This window comes from Chlorocebus sabaeus, chromosome 17, assembly GCF_047675955.1.
Source record: "Chlorocebus sabaeus isolate Y175 chromosome 17, mChlSab1.0.hap1, whole genome shotgun sequence".
Taxonomy (NCBI): Eukaryota; Metazoa; Chordata; class Mammalia; order Primates; family Cercopithecidae; genus Chlorocebus; species Chlorocebus sabaeus.
In genome coordinates, this window is record NC_132920.1 from 26,873,549 (window position 1) to 26,888,574 (window position 15,026).

General features: G+C 41.6%; 2 protein-coding genes across 2 annotated transcripts; one reads left to right on the top strand and one right to left on the bottom strand.

Moving 5' to 3' along the window:
• Positions 1-3,734: 3,734 nt before the first annotated feature.
• On the bottom strand, positions 3,735-10,502 carry LOC103221969 (histone H2B type 1-J). The gene is made up of 2 exons (XM_007973421.3): positions 10,069-10,502; positions 3,735-4,301 (listed from the first exon to the last, which is right to left on the bottom strand). Exon 1 carries the CDS (start codon positions 10,450-10,452, stop codon positions 10,072-10,074), a length of 381 nt encoding a protein of 126 aa, XP_007971612.1. The 5' UTR covers positions 10,453-10,502; the 3' UTR covers positions 3,735-4,301; positions 10,069-10,071.
• Positions 10,503-10,732: 230 nt separating this feature from the next.
• Positions 10,733-11,241, top strand: H2AC11 (H2A clustered histone 11). The gene has a single exon (XM_007973425.3). The coding sequence runs from the start codon at positions 10,778-10,780 to the stop codon at positions 11,168-11,170; it is 393 nt and encodes a 130-aa protein (XP_007971616.1). The 5' UTR covers positions 10,733-10,777; the 3' UTR covers positions 11,171-11,241.
• The last annotated feature ends 3,785 nt before the right edge of the window (positions 11,242-15,026 follow it).

Genomic DNA, 15,026 nt, shown 5'->3' on the forward strand with positions numbered 1-15,026 from the left:
GTGCCAGACCCTGTCTTAAAAAGAAAATATATATGTATATTAGTTTGATAAACTCCAATATAACTTTTTTACATAAAATTTACTTTTTTAAGTTTATAAATATAAATATTTAAATATGTTATTGAAATCCAATTTTGCTGGAAAGCCTAAACACAATGTGGAAGCTATTGACTTGTCTATTATCAATCTTACATACTATTATAAAACAAATGCTATGCCATTATAGCTTCTTTCAACTATCCAAAAGCTTGTGGGTCAGGTGTGAAACCTACAAGATGAAGCAAATGAGGCTTTATCTAGGGGTGACAGTTTTGTGGAAAGACATGAGTATCAGGGAAGGCTACATAATGCAAAAACAAAATTCTGTATGGACTTGAACCCAAGGCATTTTGCTTACCAGACAAGTAAGCTGAATGACAAAGCAACAATTCCCTGTCATGAAAGTTAATTTATTTGATATTATAGTTAGACATTTAAAAATACACCAGAAGAATTTTAGAGTTTGAAAATGACAAGTTGCATTTTGTTTTGAGCAGGAAACATATCAAGACAAACTTACTTCATACAAGACATTATTGTAATCCCAGTGACTCAGGAGGCCCAAGCAGGAGGACCACTTCAGGCCAGGAATTTGAGATTAGCCTAGACAACATAGTGAGACCTTGTCTGTAAGAAAATAAATTAGTCATTGTAGTAGCACACACCTATAGTTCTAGTTACCTGTAAGGCTGAGGTAGGAAGACAACTTGAGCCTAGGAGTTTGAGGCTGCAGTGAACCATGATCACGCCACTGCACTCCAGCCTAGGTGACAGATCAAGACCCCATTTCTGGGAGGGTGGGAAAACCAGACATTGACAAGGCCTGAGCAGAGGAGGCTGCCAACTGTAGAAATTGCAAGTTACAAAGAAATTCTCTGTTTAATACCTTGACATCTATAAAAAGTTGCTCTAAAGAAAAAGAACCAGCTCTGGCCAAGCACGGTAGCTCACACTTGTAATTCCAGCACTTTGGGACACCAGGGCAGGTGGATCACTTGAGGTCAGGAGTTTGTGACCAAGCCTGGCCAACATGGTGAAACCCTGTCTCTACTACAAATACAAAAATTAGTGGGGTGTGGTGGTGCTCGCCTATAGTCCCAGCTCTCAGGAGGCTGAGGCAGAATTGCTTGAATCAGGGAGATGGAGGTTGCAGTGAGTCGAGATTGCGCCACTGCCCTCCAGCCTAGGTGACAGAGCAACACAGAAGAGAAGAGAGAGAAGAGAAAAGAGAAGAGAAGAGAAGAGAAAAGAGAACCAGTTATTTCCACTGTTTTCAGAACAAATCAACAGACTGAAGTTTACTTGTGTTGACAGTGTGTGAGGTTACAATGTGATACTTACTATTCTTGAGGAGATGGAAATGTTCAGAAAAGAAGCCACACAAAGTACATGGCAGAAGAGCAAAAATGCAAAACAGGCTTAAAGAACCCTGAGAGTTTAGAAAAAAGCAATAGATCAAAGGGATCAAGAATCGGCATTAGAAGATGAAACTTAAGACAGAATAGGGAGTAGGTTCCAGGCATGGAAACAGGACATTCTCTGAGAGGAAAAGAGAAGAACTTGTTTAGTTGGGCATGAAACACACATTCTAGGTAGAAATAATTTCTTTTTTTCTTGAGACGGCATCTAGCTCAGTCACCCAGGTTGTAGTTCAGTGGCACAATCTTGGTTTACTGCAAACTCTGCCTCCCAGATTCAAGCGATTCTCCTGCCTCAGCCTCCGAGTAGCTGGGATTACAGGTGCCTGCCACCACGTCTAGCTAATTTTTGTGTTTTTAGTAGATACGGGGTTTCACTGTGTTGGCCAGGCTGGTCTTGAACTCCTGACCTCGTGATCCGCCTGCCTCAGCCTCCCAAAGTGCTGGAATTACAGGCATGAGCCACCATGCCCGGCCCGGTAGAAATAATTTTTCAAAACTTAGCTGGAAAAATGTATATAGCGACAAGTAATGGTTTAAAACTCAGACTAAAAGGATAGAAGCTCTTTTGAAAGACTTTTTGAGAAGTTGCTTTCTCAAACTAAGCTTTGAAGTGTATTTCTTATCTGTCAGGAAGGTTGGAAGATGGAGAGCTTAGAAGTGGAGAAACCAGAAACTTTTCAAATAAGGGCCCCAGATGCTAGGCCATGTTCCTTCAGCCTCTGAAGTCAGCAGTGAATACATGTGACACAGCATGTATTCGTGCTATGTGCCACGAATCTATGAAGGAATGAATGAAAAGAAAGCAAATGTGCGGGAATAATCTATAAGAGTTGGCAAGTCATTGGAGGTGGATGTATGAAAAGAAAGCAAATGTGCGGGAATAATCTATAAGAGTTGGCAAGTCATTGGAGGTGGAGATGTATGTCTAATGGGTGGGAATGCACAAATCTGTAAATATGTGTCAAGTGAACCGTTGGGTACATGCGGAAAAGGAATGTGGAGGGAACATGAGCGGATACGAGAAGGAGCACATTTCAGAATCAAAATTATTCTGCTTTCTAGTACTGGCTTTGCCACTTTTATCAGTCTTGTGACTTAAGGATGTTTTCTACTCTAAGTCTCAGCTTCATCTCTAAAATGAGGATAATGATACATGTTTGTGAAAAAAATTAAGTTGGATAAAAACAATGTAAATGACTTTTTTTTTTTTTTTTTTGAGACAGTCTTGCTCTGTTACCCAGGCTGGAGTGCAGTGGCACCATCTCGGCTCACTGCAAACTCCACCTCCACCATTCTCCTGCCTTGGCCTCCCAATTAGCTGGGACTACAGGCTCCCGCCACCACACCAGGCTAATTTTTTGTATTTTTAGTAGAGATGGGGTTTCACCGTGTTAGCCAGAATGGTCTAGATCCCCTGACCTCGTGATTCGCCCACCTCAGCCTCCCAAAGTGGTGGGATTACAGGCATGAGTCACCGCACCTGGCCATGACTCACATTTTATTGTCCCTTAATACATAGCCCTGAATAGACGGTGGCGATTTTTTATGATAAGGTCCTTTTGGTGGCATTTTCGAGAGGAGTATCTCAGGCCATGTGGTTGCAAGTGCAGATTTAAAATAAGGAGAAATCTAGGCTGGAGACAAGTTTGCGAGCATTCAGCCATTCAGCTATACTACGTCACCTACTCTGTACTAGGGCCAGAGAGGAAACAATGGCTGGTGAAAGAGCAACTGATATTTCTGAAGGCAGGAAGACATAAATAATTAGAACAAAAGAGACGGTGAACAAGGAATAGTGTTGACAGCGCAGCCCTCAAGTCTTGGGTCCTTCTAAGTGCAGGATGAAAAAGGAAGCCTTCATGACACATAAATTCTTACGAGACAGTGTTTCTCTTGTGGGAGAAATGGAAACTCAGAAATCAGTGCTCTCAAAGGGAAATTAGGTATGATTTCTTGGGAGCCACAACCCAACCAGGCTACGAGGCTTTCCAAATAATACAGTCCTGAGTTTGAGCCTCAGAGAAGGCATGTATATTTTCAAGTCATGCACTGTATCAACTGCTTTTTTTGGTAGATAAAAGAAAATACTGTATATGCTAATAATCATTAACAAAAAAACATTCAGGTAAAAAGAAGAAATCTGAGTTTTAACAAAACTGAAAAATACTCAGAAGAGGACTATATGGAATGACAATTTGTTTTTCATCTTCTGGATCATCCCCTGAGGAAAGCAAAGAAAGTTCCCTCAGGATATTCCAGTTGGCAACAGCAGAGCAGAGGAATATTACTTTATTCATTTATTCAGAGAAGTACTTTGCTGGGCACTGTTCTAGAAGATGGGAAATACAAGTGATCAAAATATAACCTACTCCACAACTCTCAAATCCAGCTCCAAAAAACTTTTAGTGTGGAGGATGGCACAGTAAAGATAATAAGCCAATAAATAAGTAAAACATAGCATTTCAGATCTGTGTATTATGATTAAAAAAAAAAAAAAAGCCTAAATTGGAACAGGAAACACAGATGGGGTGCTGAATTACAAGACGGCAGTTAAAGAAGGCCTCACTGACAAGATAAGTTCCCAGTGTTAGGACCCCAATATCCTTCCTTACAAAGGGTGGGGATCCCACCCTAGAAAAGGAATAGCAGTTCAGCAGCCCCACAGCAGCTGTGGCAGGGCTGTTTCTGGATACCTTCATGGAGAAATGCACAAACTGCCCTTCATTTCAAAGATGAGCATCAGTGTCGTCTTCAGAGAAGATGCAGCCATTGTGGGGTTAGGGTTTCTCTCCTCAGGTCACTAGTGTAGGTGCACCTGCTGAGAAGTTTCAGCCACTCCACCTGCAATAAGACAGATAGTTAATGAGAAAAGCAAGAGACAGAACCTGTGAAGAACATGACCATCAATCATTTGAATGAAAGGGGGCAAATTTGAATGAAAGGGGACACATTTGTTTATTTGTGTTTGTATAAAGGTATTCCAGACAGGTACACAGGAAACGAAAAGTGGTTCACTGTAGTATATCAAAGATAAAACACAGCCAAGCCTTAGTTTAAATGACAAAAACAGATTTTATTTAGTAACCACTGACAGTGGGAAACCATCTGGGTTTCATAACTGGCACATATCAAAATCAGGCTCCACAAAGCCTGGGAGACGAGGGTCCTATCTTCAGACGTTGACTGAAACAAATGGTAAATTCCTTTGGCGGCATCAATTGAGTTTTCTCAGGCAGGCACTTGAGGAGATCGGGCCTATTAGAAACTACGTTCGGGTTTGTTCAGGTCTTTATAGGCCAAGGTGGCCACCTAGTCCAGAAGAGGGCTCAGAAGAATCCGCCTAGAGTTTGGTCAAAAAGAGAATCGTTGCCAAGTAGATGAGGGAACTGGGCGGCTGGGGACTGTTGGGGATGGGATGGTTTATAGTATTTTTTGCATATTCAATTATTAAACCGTAGCAATGAAATACCTAATCGAAATCATAAAACGAAACAAAGTTTTAGCTACATTGTCCTATCCATTATCGCCACAAGATGGCGATAGCGCTTCTCAATTCGCCTGCGGGACAGAGGAGGTGCGGCCCCGAGAACTCCTCTCTGTGCCAACGGCAGCGTTTCGTTAGTTCAGTCGCCTGAACTTTTTGGCATGTAGATTCCTCTCAGGGTAGCCCTTTGTTGACCAAAAAAGAAATACGTTCACTGATGTGGCCAGCTTTTTTTTTTTTTTTTTTTTTTTTAACTTTTTTTTTGGAGCGGAAAGGGAGTGGTCATGGACATCCCGAAGTAGACACAAATACAGAGAATCCTGCACTTCCCAAGGCTCGTCGCAGAGGCTTCAACAGCTACCAACATCTTGCCCATTTTGTTTCATTATCCGCACCCACACTGACAGATGAGGGAGTCTAAAAAATATCCGAAACATGAAATCCCATATATGTGATTTTAATTATGAATATTTTCACAAATATCCTAACAGATACGGATATAAAGAAAATACACTAAGATTTTACACCTAAAAAAATTTAAAAAATGATGTGTAACATAATCCAATACCTAGCCCTTAAAGAAAGAAAATCCTGAATGTTCCTCTTGAATGTATTAAAATCCGTAAATTTACCCAGGTCTCCAAGCAGCCTGACTGCTCTTTGAAAAAGGAATTGAGACCATAATCTGGGTGGGAATTCTCACTGATTATGGATTGTCATTGCTTTTAAAACATTCTTTGAAAAGTGTTGTGGAAAAAATGGTTTTCTTTCTTTTTTTTTTTTTTTGAGATCTGTCGCCCAGGCTGGAGTGCAGTGGCACGATCTCGGCTCATTGCAATCTCCGCCTCCCGGGTTCAAGCGATTCTCCTGCCTCAGCCTCCCAAGTAGCTGGGACTACGGGCACGCACCACCACGCCTGGCTTATTTTTGTATTTTTAGTAAAGACCGGGTTTCACCATGTTGGCCAGGCTGATCTCCTTCCTGACCTTACGTGATCCGCCCGCCTCAGCCTCCCAAAGTGCTGGGATTACAGGCGTGAGCCACCGCGCCCGGCCAAAGGTGTACTTTTTATGAGAGTATTTTAAAAAATACTCAAATTATCTGTCACGGTTCCTTGCCTATGCCCCTAAAAAGAGAGGGGAGGGGTGGGGGAAGCGGGGGGTGGAAACAGAAATAAAAAGAAAACTGACAAACAGAGGAGGAGTCCAAAAGTCCAACTTCCATTAAGTCAAGACTTCTCACAGTTCTTTAAGCCAGCAAATGAATGTAATTTAAACTGCTTCAAACTTCATATAAAAATAAATTTTTATATGGTAAATTTTTATTTTTTTAATATTTTTATTTTTTATATATTTTTATATTTTTTATATTTTATATTTATTTTAAATATAAATTTTTATATTTTATTTTTGGTAAATCAATAAACAAAGAGGCATCTCCATGACTACTGGTGGGAGTATGTACTCCTCCTTTTCTAAAACAAAAAAACCAGCAGAGAGCCCTGAGTTGGAAACATGAAAAGCGTAACTTTTTTGAGTTGGCTATTATTAAGTGTAATATGAGATGGACCACTCCATTCCTTCATCTCTTTTCTTTAACCAATGCATTTTGGCTACTGAAGAAATTATGCCTTTTCTTAGTCACTATTCAGCACATCTACAACATCCAAAATTGAATAGTACTCCAAGAGGGTGCTAAATGACTACATGCCACTTTAACTGAGTCTTCCAAAAACTGAGACTTCTGCTTATAAGGAATGTGGTACACATTAGGACTGCTGAGTCCCATAGTCATCCATTCATTACCTTACCCTTTCTGTATAATGGGTCCAAAAAATGTTGAGATATGAGGTATAAAGTGTTCAGTAAGTTCATAGGTGGTCCTGCTAGCAATAGCAAAGTGAAGCATATTTAGAGGGTTTATCTCAGTGAAGACAAATCCCTGCCTTATCCATCACAAAATACTTGCAAGAATACAAGAATACTTCCCCTGACATATGGGGCACTTAGCAGCATCAGTATCCAGAGGTCAGCCTTGGTGAGCTAAGTCTATACTACAGAGCTCAAGTATCACCTCTACCATTGCCTGCCATCCTGGTCACATTGTTTACAAATAAATCACTTGGACAATCAGTGGGGTGATAGGAAGAGAGACTACGTAACAGCCATATGGTTGATGTGTACCTGATTGTTGATAGCCTCCTCTGAAGAGTGAGAATTTAGGTTAGTATTCATATGGGACATTATTCTCATACTCTGGGACCATTCTGGGAAATTCGTCCATATCACCATTCCCCAAAGCTTCTTGTCAACACAGCCTCCCCTTTGCCCACTTAAAATCTCTGTCTATCCAAACCATTAGCCGTGTACATTCAGTTTAGATCACTCTCCTTCTAGAAAAAGTAAACAATGGCATTCAGTACTCCAAATTGTGCTGAGTGGCAGCAATTCTTTTTCCTATTGCCATTTGTGGACATATTTGAGTTACAGCTTCTAATGCTACTGTTACAACTGGCGTCAGTAGTATGAGCATTCAACTTATATTGAATGCTCACTATGTACAGGACATTGTTGTAAGTATACCAAAACTATTTGCTCAAGAGGCACTATTACATCCCCTATTACATCCACTATTACATTTTAAAATGAAGGGAAAAGCCAGAGGAAAAAAAAGAGAAAAAAGCCAATTCTTCAGGAACTGGTTAGTAATGGGTTGAACTTGTAGCATTCAGTTTTTCTTTTCTTTTTTGTTTTTTTCTTTTTGGAGACGGAAACGCCTCTGTTGCCCAGGCTGGAGTACAGTGACACAATCTTGGCTCACTGCAACCTCCGCCTCCTCGGGTCAAGTGATTCTCCTGCCTGAGCCTCCAGAGTAGCTGAGATTACAGGGTCCCGCCAGCTCATCGGGCTAATTTTCGTATTTTTAGTAGGGATGGGGTTTCACCATGTTGGCCAGGCTGATCTCTAACTCCTGACCTCAACTGATCCACCAGCCTCGGCCTCCCAAAGTGCTGGGATTACAGGCATGAGCCACCCCACCCAGTCCCATTCAGTTTTTCAAGCAAAGTATTAACTTTTTGTCCTTATTCTTAAGGGGACACTAGCAAGATGAAAATAACCCATAAGGTGATCATTTGTTTCATTACCTCTTAGGCAGGTTAGTCTTCTGAGTAACAGAATTAGCTGGGTTCTTTTCAACTTAACTTTGTGTAGTTTTCGAAAACCTAGCCTTTACAAATTTTCACCTGTGGCTGGACAATATGCCCAATGAGTCAGTCGCAATCCTCCTTTTCTTACAAACTCTGCTTTTTATTCTGATTTCTATATCTTGTAAGACAAAGAAGCAAGTTATTTAGCTTGGAAATTATCATCTATTTGGATTAATAGAGAGGGTCAGAGGCCCCTGTAACATAACAATAATGTCATAAAAGTAATTTAAGTTCTATTTATTCACAGAATTGATAACAGTTCAGTTATCATTAGTATGGGATTATGGTGAAAGTAAAAGAACTTGAGTGTATATTTTCACTCTATTTCATAGAAATATACACAACAAACCAGATAGCAATTCAAAGAGATAAATATTTTAGAAACTCTACAGTTTTCAAAGGCTGGACAAGTGTCTGAGAAAAAGCTCAAAAAAGAAATTTCATAAAGCAGACAATATTTAACTGGGCTTTGAAAAAAATAGGTAGGACTTGAGTCAACAAAAGTGTGTATTTGATAGTGGATTTAACAAAAATACTAATTGCTTTAGATCCTATTACTGTGCTAAATTTAGATCCATTTTAAATAAACTAGATGGTAACTCAAGTTTATATACAATTACTACCTTTGAAACCAAAAGCCAGTCATAGTGGGAGCTTCCAAATGCTTTATAAACCTTGGATTTTTACCTAAGAGACACATGACTGAATAGTTACAACCTAGAGCAACATTGTTTGTTGGATGACTGGTTCTCATTTGTGACAACCTGAATAAGGGGGAACTTGTTTTTCCTCACTTCTTCTAGGCAAAGTCAAAAACAGTATTTAAAATACTAACGAAAGGAGTTTTAAAATTGAAATTGACTTATTTCAGAAAAGAGTCTGGGATAAACGTCCTCAAGTTTTCTGCCTTAACACCCCGAATTGTCCTGTTTAGGCTTCTAATGCCTTTGCTTATATAGATATACCATAAAGGGAAAATAGTATTCTAATTAGAGATAAAGCATTGATCAGGCTGAAAACTACCGCCTTCAAATTCCATTGCAGCCAGACTGGATGGCTCACGCCTGTAATCAGCACTTTGGGAGGCTGAGGCTGGTGGATCACCTGAAGTCAGGAGTTCGAGACCAGCCTGGCCAACATGGTGAAATCCCGTCCCTACTAAAAATACAAAAATTATCCGGGCATGGTGGCGCATGCCTCTAATCTCAGCTACCCGGAAGGCTGAGGCAGGAGAATCGCTGGAACCCGGGAGGCGGAAGTTGCAGTGAGCTGAGATCACGCCACTGCACTCCAGTCTGGGTGACAGAGAAACTCTCCCTCTCAAAAACAAAAAAAGCAAAAAAAACTGATTATGTTGCCATAAACGGTCCCTTTTAAAAAAATCGCTCTATCCAATGAAAACTGAGAAGAAATAAATCTCCTTCCCGAAAGCGATAAAATACTAAAGAATGAGAAACACAAACTGACAGTTTACTGAGTTTGTTAAGGAAGGCCAAATAAAGGCGGGGTTTGAATTCCTTTGGCGCACCCAAACCGGCCGTGGACTTCCTGGATACAGCAACTAATCAGGATGCAGACAGGAAGGGTGGGCGCTGCCCGGACAAATTCAAACTGATAACCGCTGCAACTTGGCACTGTTCCAACTCACTATCCGCTGGGGGACTGACGAGTATTTTAATCGGCTTCGAACGTGTAATAGAAAGTCTCCCCATCTCCTTACTTAACTCTAAAAGGATTAGAATAGCAGATCTAAAAAAAAGTCATTAAGGATTAGTTCAGACTAAAAAACACAGTAGTGAGTTACAAGTACTATGTCAATGGCCAGCACAGGAGGAATACAAGCACCAGCTCTCTCTTTGAGAAGATGGGTGGCTCTTAAAAGAGCCGTTAGGGTCGAGAGTTTGCAACCAACTCACTGTTTACTTAGCGCTGGTGTACTTGGTGACGGCCTTGGTGCCCTCGGACACGGCGTGCTTGGCCAACTCCCCGGGCAGCAGCAGGCGCACAGCCGTCTGGATCTCCCTGGAGGTGATGGTCGAGCGCTTGTTGTAATGCGCCAGGCGGGAAGCCTCACCAGCAATGCGCTCGAAAATGTCGTTCACAAACGAATTCATGATGCCCATGGCCTTGGATGAAATGCCGGTGTCAGGGTGGACCTGCTTCAGCACCTTGTACACATAGATGGAATAACTCTCCTTGCGGCTGCGCTTGCGCTTTTTGCCGTCCTTCTTCTGAGCCTTAGTCACCGCCTTCTTGGAGCCCTTTTTCGGGGCGGGAGCGGACTTCGCAGGCTCTGGCATAGCGAACACTAGCTACAAAGCTCCAAGGAAAAAGAAAAACACAGAGAGCAAGGTACGACAAGGCGCTTTTATATAGAATCGCTTATGCAAATAAGGTGAAGAGTTGAAGTCTTGTATCTGATTGGTAGTTATTCAGGGTAACGTCAGAGGTCAGTTCTGCCCAGTCAGGATTCGCAAATCCAGAAGACGTACTGCCATTGGTTGAAATTAAACTGCAGTCCTAACCAACAACACGTCTTCTTTTTCGCGCCCAATAGTGTTTATAAAAAGCGCCGCCTGTCCTCTTTGTTTCGTAGTTGCTTGTGGTGAGTTAGTTGCGCTCGCAATGTCTGGACGTGGCAAGCAGGGAGGCAAGGCTCGCGCTAAGGCCAAGACTCGCTCCTCTAGGGCAGGGCTCCAGTTCCCCGTGGGCCGAGTGCACCGCCTGCTTCGCAAGGGCAATTATGCCGAGAGGGTTGGGGCCGGCGCGCCGGTGTATCTGGCAGCGGTGCTGGAGTACCTGACAGCCGAGATCCTGGAACTGGCGGGCAATGCGGCCCGCGACAACAAGAAGACCCGCATCATCCCCCGTCACCTCCAACTGGCCATCCGCAACGACGAGGAACTCAACAAGCTACTGGGCAAAGTCACCATCGCACAGGGCGGTGTCCTGCCCAACATCCAGGCAGTGCTGCTGCCCAAAAAGACTGAGAGCCACCACAAGGCGAAGGGCAAGTAACTACCTGGACTAGTTTGTGGCAACTGGAGTAAAACGAGTCCAAACCAACGGCTCTTTTAAGGGCCACCCACGTCTTCTCTAAAAGAACTTAACATTTCTTCCACGTGAAAGAAAATGAGACATGGGGAAAACTTAAGCCATAAGTTACCCATCCTTATACCTTTTTAAGACACTGTAGCGAACACCGCAGATTTAAAAGAAAAACTAGAGGGAAGGTGGTCCAGATTCTACCACGTTTAAAAGTTAGGATGTGAACAGATGTATTAGGCCACTACTTAATTTTAAACTTAGCGTCTGTCCACAGAGTGCCAGTGGCTTCGTGAGTTTTTGAAGCACTTTGGCACAAGGGTTATTGCCCTGGCTAGAATTTAGCAGACAGCTATTCCACGCGGGCCAAGGGCGGCAAGAAGTCCCCCCGCTATGTGCCCTGCACGGTGACCCTGCGCGACGTACGGCGCTACCAGAACTCCGAGCTGCTGATCAGCAAGCTGCCTCCTGCGAGAGCTCGGCGGTGACGCCGCTGCAGGAGAGCGAGGCTGCAGGACTTTGTGACACGATAGTCCACCTCCCTGCAAAGGCTCTCTCAGAGACACATCTTTCCTGATGGATAGCTGTGAAGCATTCTCTTACCCACCCCACTGCATGTTTCAAAGTATTCCTTTAAAATGAAGTGAGTAAAATACTGGGATGACGTTATCTGGAGCCCAAGAAAGATTTCTCATTTGGAAAAGCCTAATATCCTAAGTTGCTTACCCAGAAGAACTTGACAGGATAGTTATTTCTAATAAACCTTAAAACCCTTTCAGGAAATTTGAGGTAAAGTGTTAGCACACAGACTGTTAAAACGTCTTCCTCACAAATACGGGGGAAAATATATGGAGGATTATCATATGGTTCAACAAATGATGAGTATTAGAAATGTACTATAGAAATGAGCATTAGAAATGTTTATGAGTATTAGAAAAGTACAGGGTTGGGCGTTCCTGACTCAAACTGAGGCCTCCTAGCAAGACTGGCAGATTTCTGTGGAGGAGGGTTATTAAGTACGATAGTGCAAATAACTTTTGGTGTTGTAGCTAAATAAGGAATATTCATACCAAGATTGCACAATCTTGCCTCCTACCTCTGTTCACTGAACTCTGCTGCAATTTATTTATTTATTTATTTATTTTTATTTTATTTATTTATTTATTTATTTTTGAGACGGGGTCTCGCTCTGTCGCCCAGGCTGAAGTGCAGTGGCGTGATTTCGGCTCACTGCAAGCTCCACCTCCCGGGTTCACACCATTCTCCTGCCTCAGCCTCCCGAGTAGCTGGGACTGCAGGCGCCCACCACCATGCCCGGCTAATTTTTTGTATTTTTAGTAAAGACGGGGTTTCACCGTGTTAGCCAGGATGGTCTCAATCTCCTGACCTCGTGATCCGCCCGCCTTGGCCTCCCAAAGTGCTGGGATTACAGGTGTAAGCCACAGCGCCTGGCCCACTCTGATGTAATCTTGAGAAAAAGACATTAACTTATTTTTCTTGCGTATTGTAGACACTTTTGGCTGTCTGGTAACATGGAAAATCTCAGAATGATGTTTTAAGTATATAAAATGCCAAACGAAGTTAAATTACAGTTATCAGAGTATTTTTAAAACTTGATAGTGATAAATGGGCCTATATAGTTATGTTGTTAATATAGTTAACACATTATATAATTTGGTGAGCCTAATTGCTGTTACTAATTAGAGGAGTATAAATGTTTCAAGATAACTCAGCAATTGTAATGAGAAATGAAACATCTAATGTCTTTTGGGTTACAAAGTAACAGGTACTGAGATTTGTGGCCTAAATTCATAATAAAGTGAAATGTTCAAATTCAGTCAAGGTTAACTTTTTAAAAATAGATATTTTACTACCCAAACTCACAGACTTCCCCTTCAGCACCCTCCAATTGCTGAATTTTATCCTTAGGGGCATTGTGACATATAAGTATGGACCTCAGGTTAAAAACTCTTGCTCTAAAATTTGGTCGACCTACCCCATTTCTTTTCAGCTCCTTTTCTCTAGATACCTCCTCTTCCTATCTGGAATTTCTTTAGCACTTAGTCTATTGACATCTCATAACCTTTTATTGTTTCTGTTTCTTGTTCTTAAAATATAACTACTTCCAATCCTAGTATAAATATGATGTTCTGGAACAGAAATAAGTGCTGAGAATTAGCAAAAATAGGTACTTGAGAGGCCCCAAAAATTGTAAAATATTTGGCTTTTTGATGGATTTTTATACTGTGTAACCCAAATAATAATTTTATTCATTTTTGAGTTGTTCGTCTTTAAAGGTCTTTCAACTTATTTAAATTAATATTTAATAAATTTCACAATTAAATGTATTTTGCAAGTGTAACTGTCACTGGAAAGGGGTCCCAATCCAGACACCAAGAGAGGGTTCTTGGGTATCTCTCAAGAAAGAATTCAAGGCAAATCCATAGAGTACAGTGAAAGCAAGTTTATTAGAGAAGTAAAGAAAACTGTTCTTTTGTTCTATTCTAAGGATATTTATAGTTATTTCTTGATTACATGCTAAACAAGGGGTGGATTCTTCATGAGTTTTCTGGGAAAGGGGTGGGCAATTCCCCAACTGAGAGTTCCTCCCCCTTTTAGACCATATAGGGTAACTTTCCGACGTTGCCATGGCATCTGTAAATGGTCCTGGCACTGGTGGGAGTGTCTTTTAGCATGCTGATGCATTATAAGTGTGTATAATGAGCAGTGAGGATAACCAGAGGTCAATTTCCTCGCCATCTTGATTTTGGTAGGTTTTGGCTGGCTTCTTTACCTCATGCTTTTATTAGCAAAGTCTTTGTGACCTGTACCTTGTGCCAACCTCTTCTGTGACTCATTCTGTGAATACAAATGCCTTAAGCTTCTGGGAATGCAGCCCAGTAGGCCTCAGCCTTATTTTACCCAGCTCCTATTCAAGATGGAGTTGCTCTGATTTAAACGTCTGACATAATAAAGTTTGCTGCTAGATTTGTTTTGTAATGTGAAAGAATGTGAGTACTCATAGTTACTGTGTTTGAACTAAGTTTATCTTGATAGTCAGTTATCCTATTAGAAAAGAGACTGATTAGCATCACATTTTTAAAAATGTTATACTGTGTGTATGTTTACTATTGATTTCAGAACTAAATTTACCGTCAATTTCAGAAACTAAAGAGCCTGACAAACTCAAATATCCTTGTAGGGGAGGCAAAATTTTACCTCTATCCTCTTGAGTTTTTATGGCTGGGCCTGATAATTAAACTGACATAAGACAGATTAAGAGGAGAAAAGCATATAACTTTATTTAATATAAATTTTATGTGGCATGGGACATGGGAGCTCTAATTACAGACCCCAAAGAAGTAGCAAAATCTAAATGCTTTTATAGTAGGTTGAACAGAGTAAATTGTGAAAATGTAACTATGTAGGAAGGCTAGGCCGGGCGCGGTGGCTCAAGCCTGTAATCCCAGCACTTTGGGAGGCCGAGATGGGCGGATCATGAGGTCAGGAGATCGAGACCATCCTGGCTAACACGGTGAAACCCCGTCTCTACTAAAAAAATACAAAAAACTAGCCGGGCAAGGTAGCGGGCGCCTGTAGTCCCAGCTACTCGGGAGGCTGAGGCAGGAGAATGGCGTGAACCCGGGAGGCGGAGCTTGCAGTGAGCCGAGATCCCGCCACTGCACTCCAGCCTGGGCGACAGAGCAAGACTCCGTCTCAAAAAAAAAAAAAAAAAAAAAAAAAAAAAAAAAAGGAAGGCTAAAGGAAAACAATTATTTTAAGGAGATCTGCTTGTACAGAATTCTCTTGGTTTCAACTTCCTGTCCTT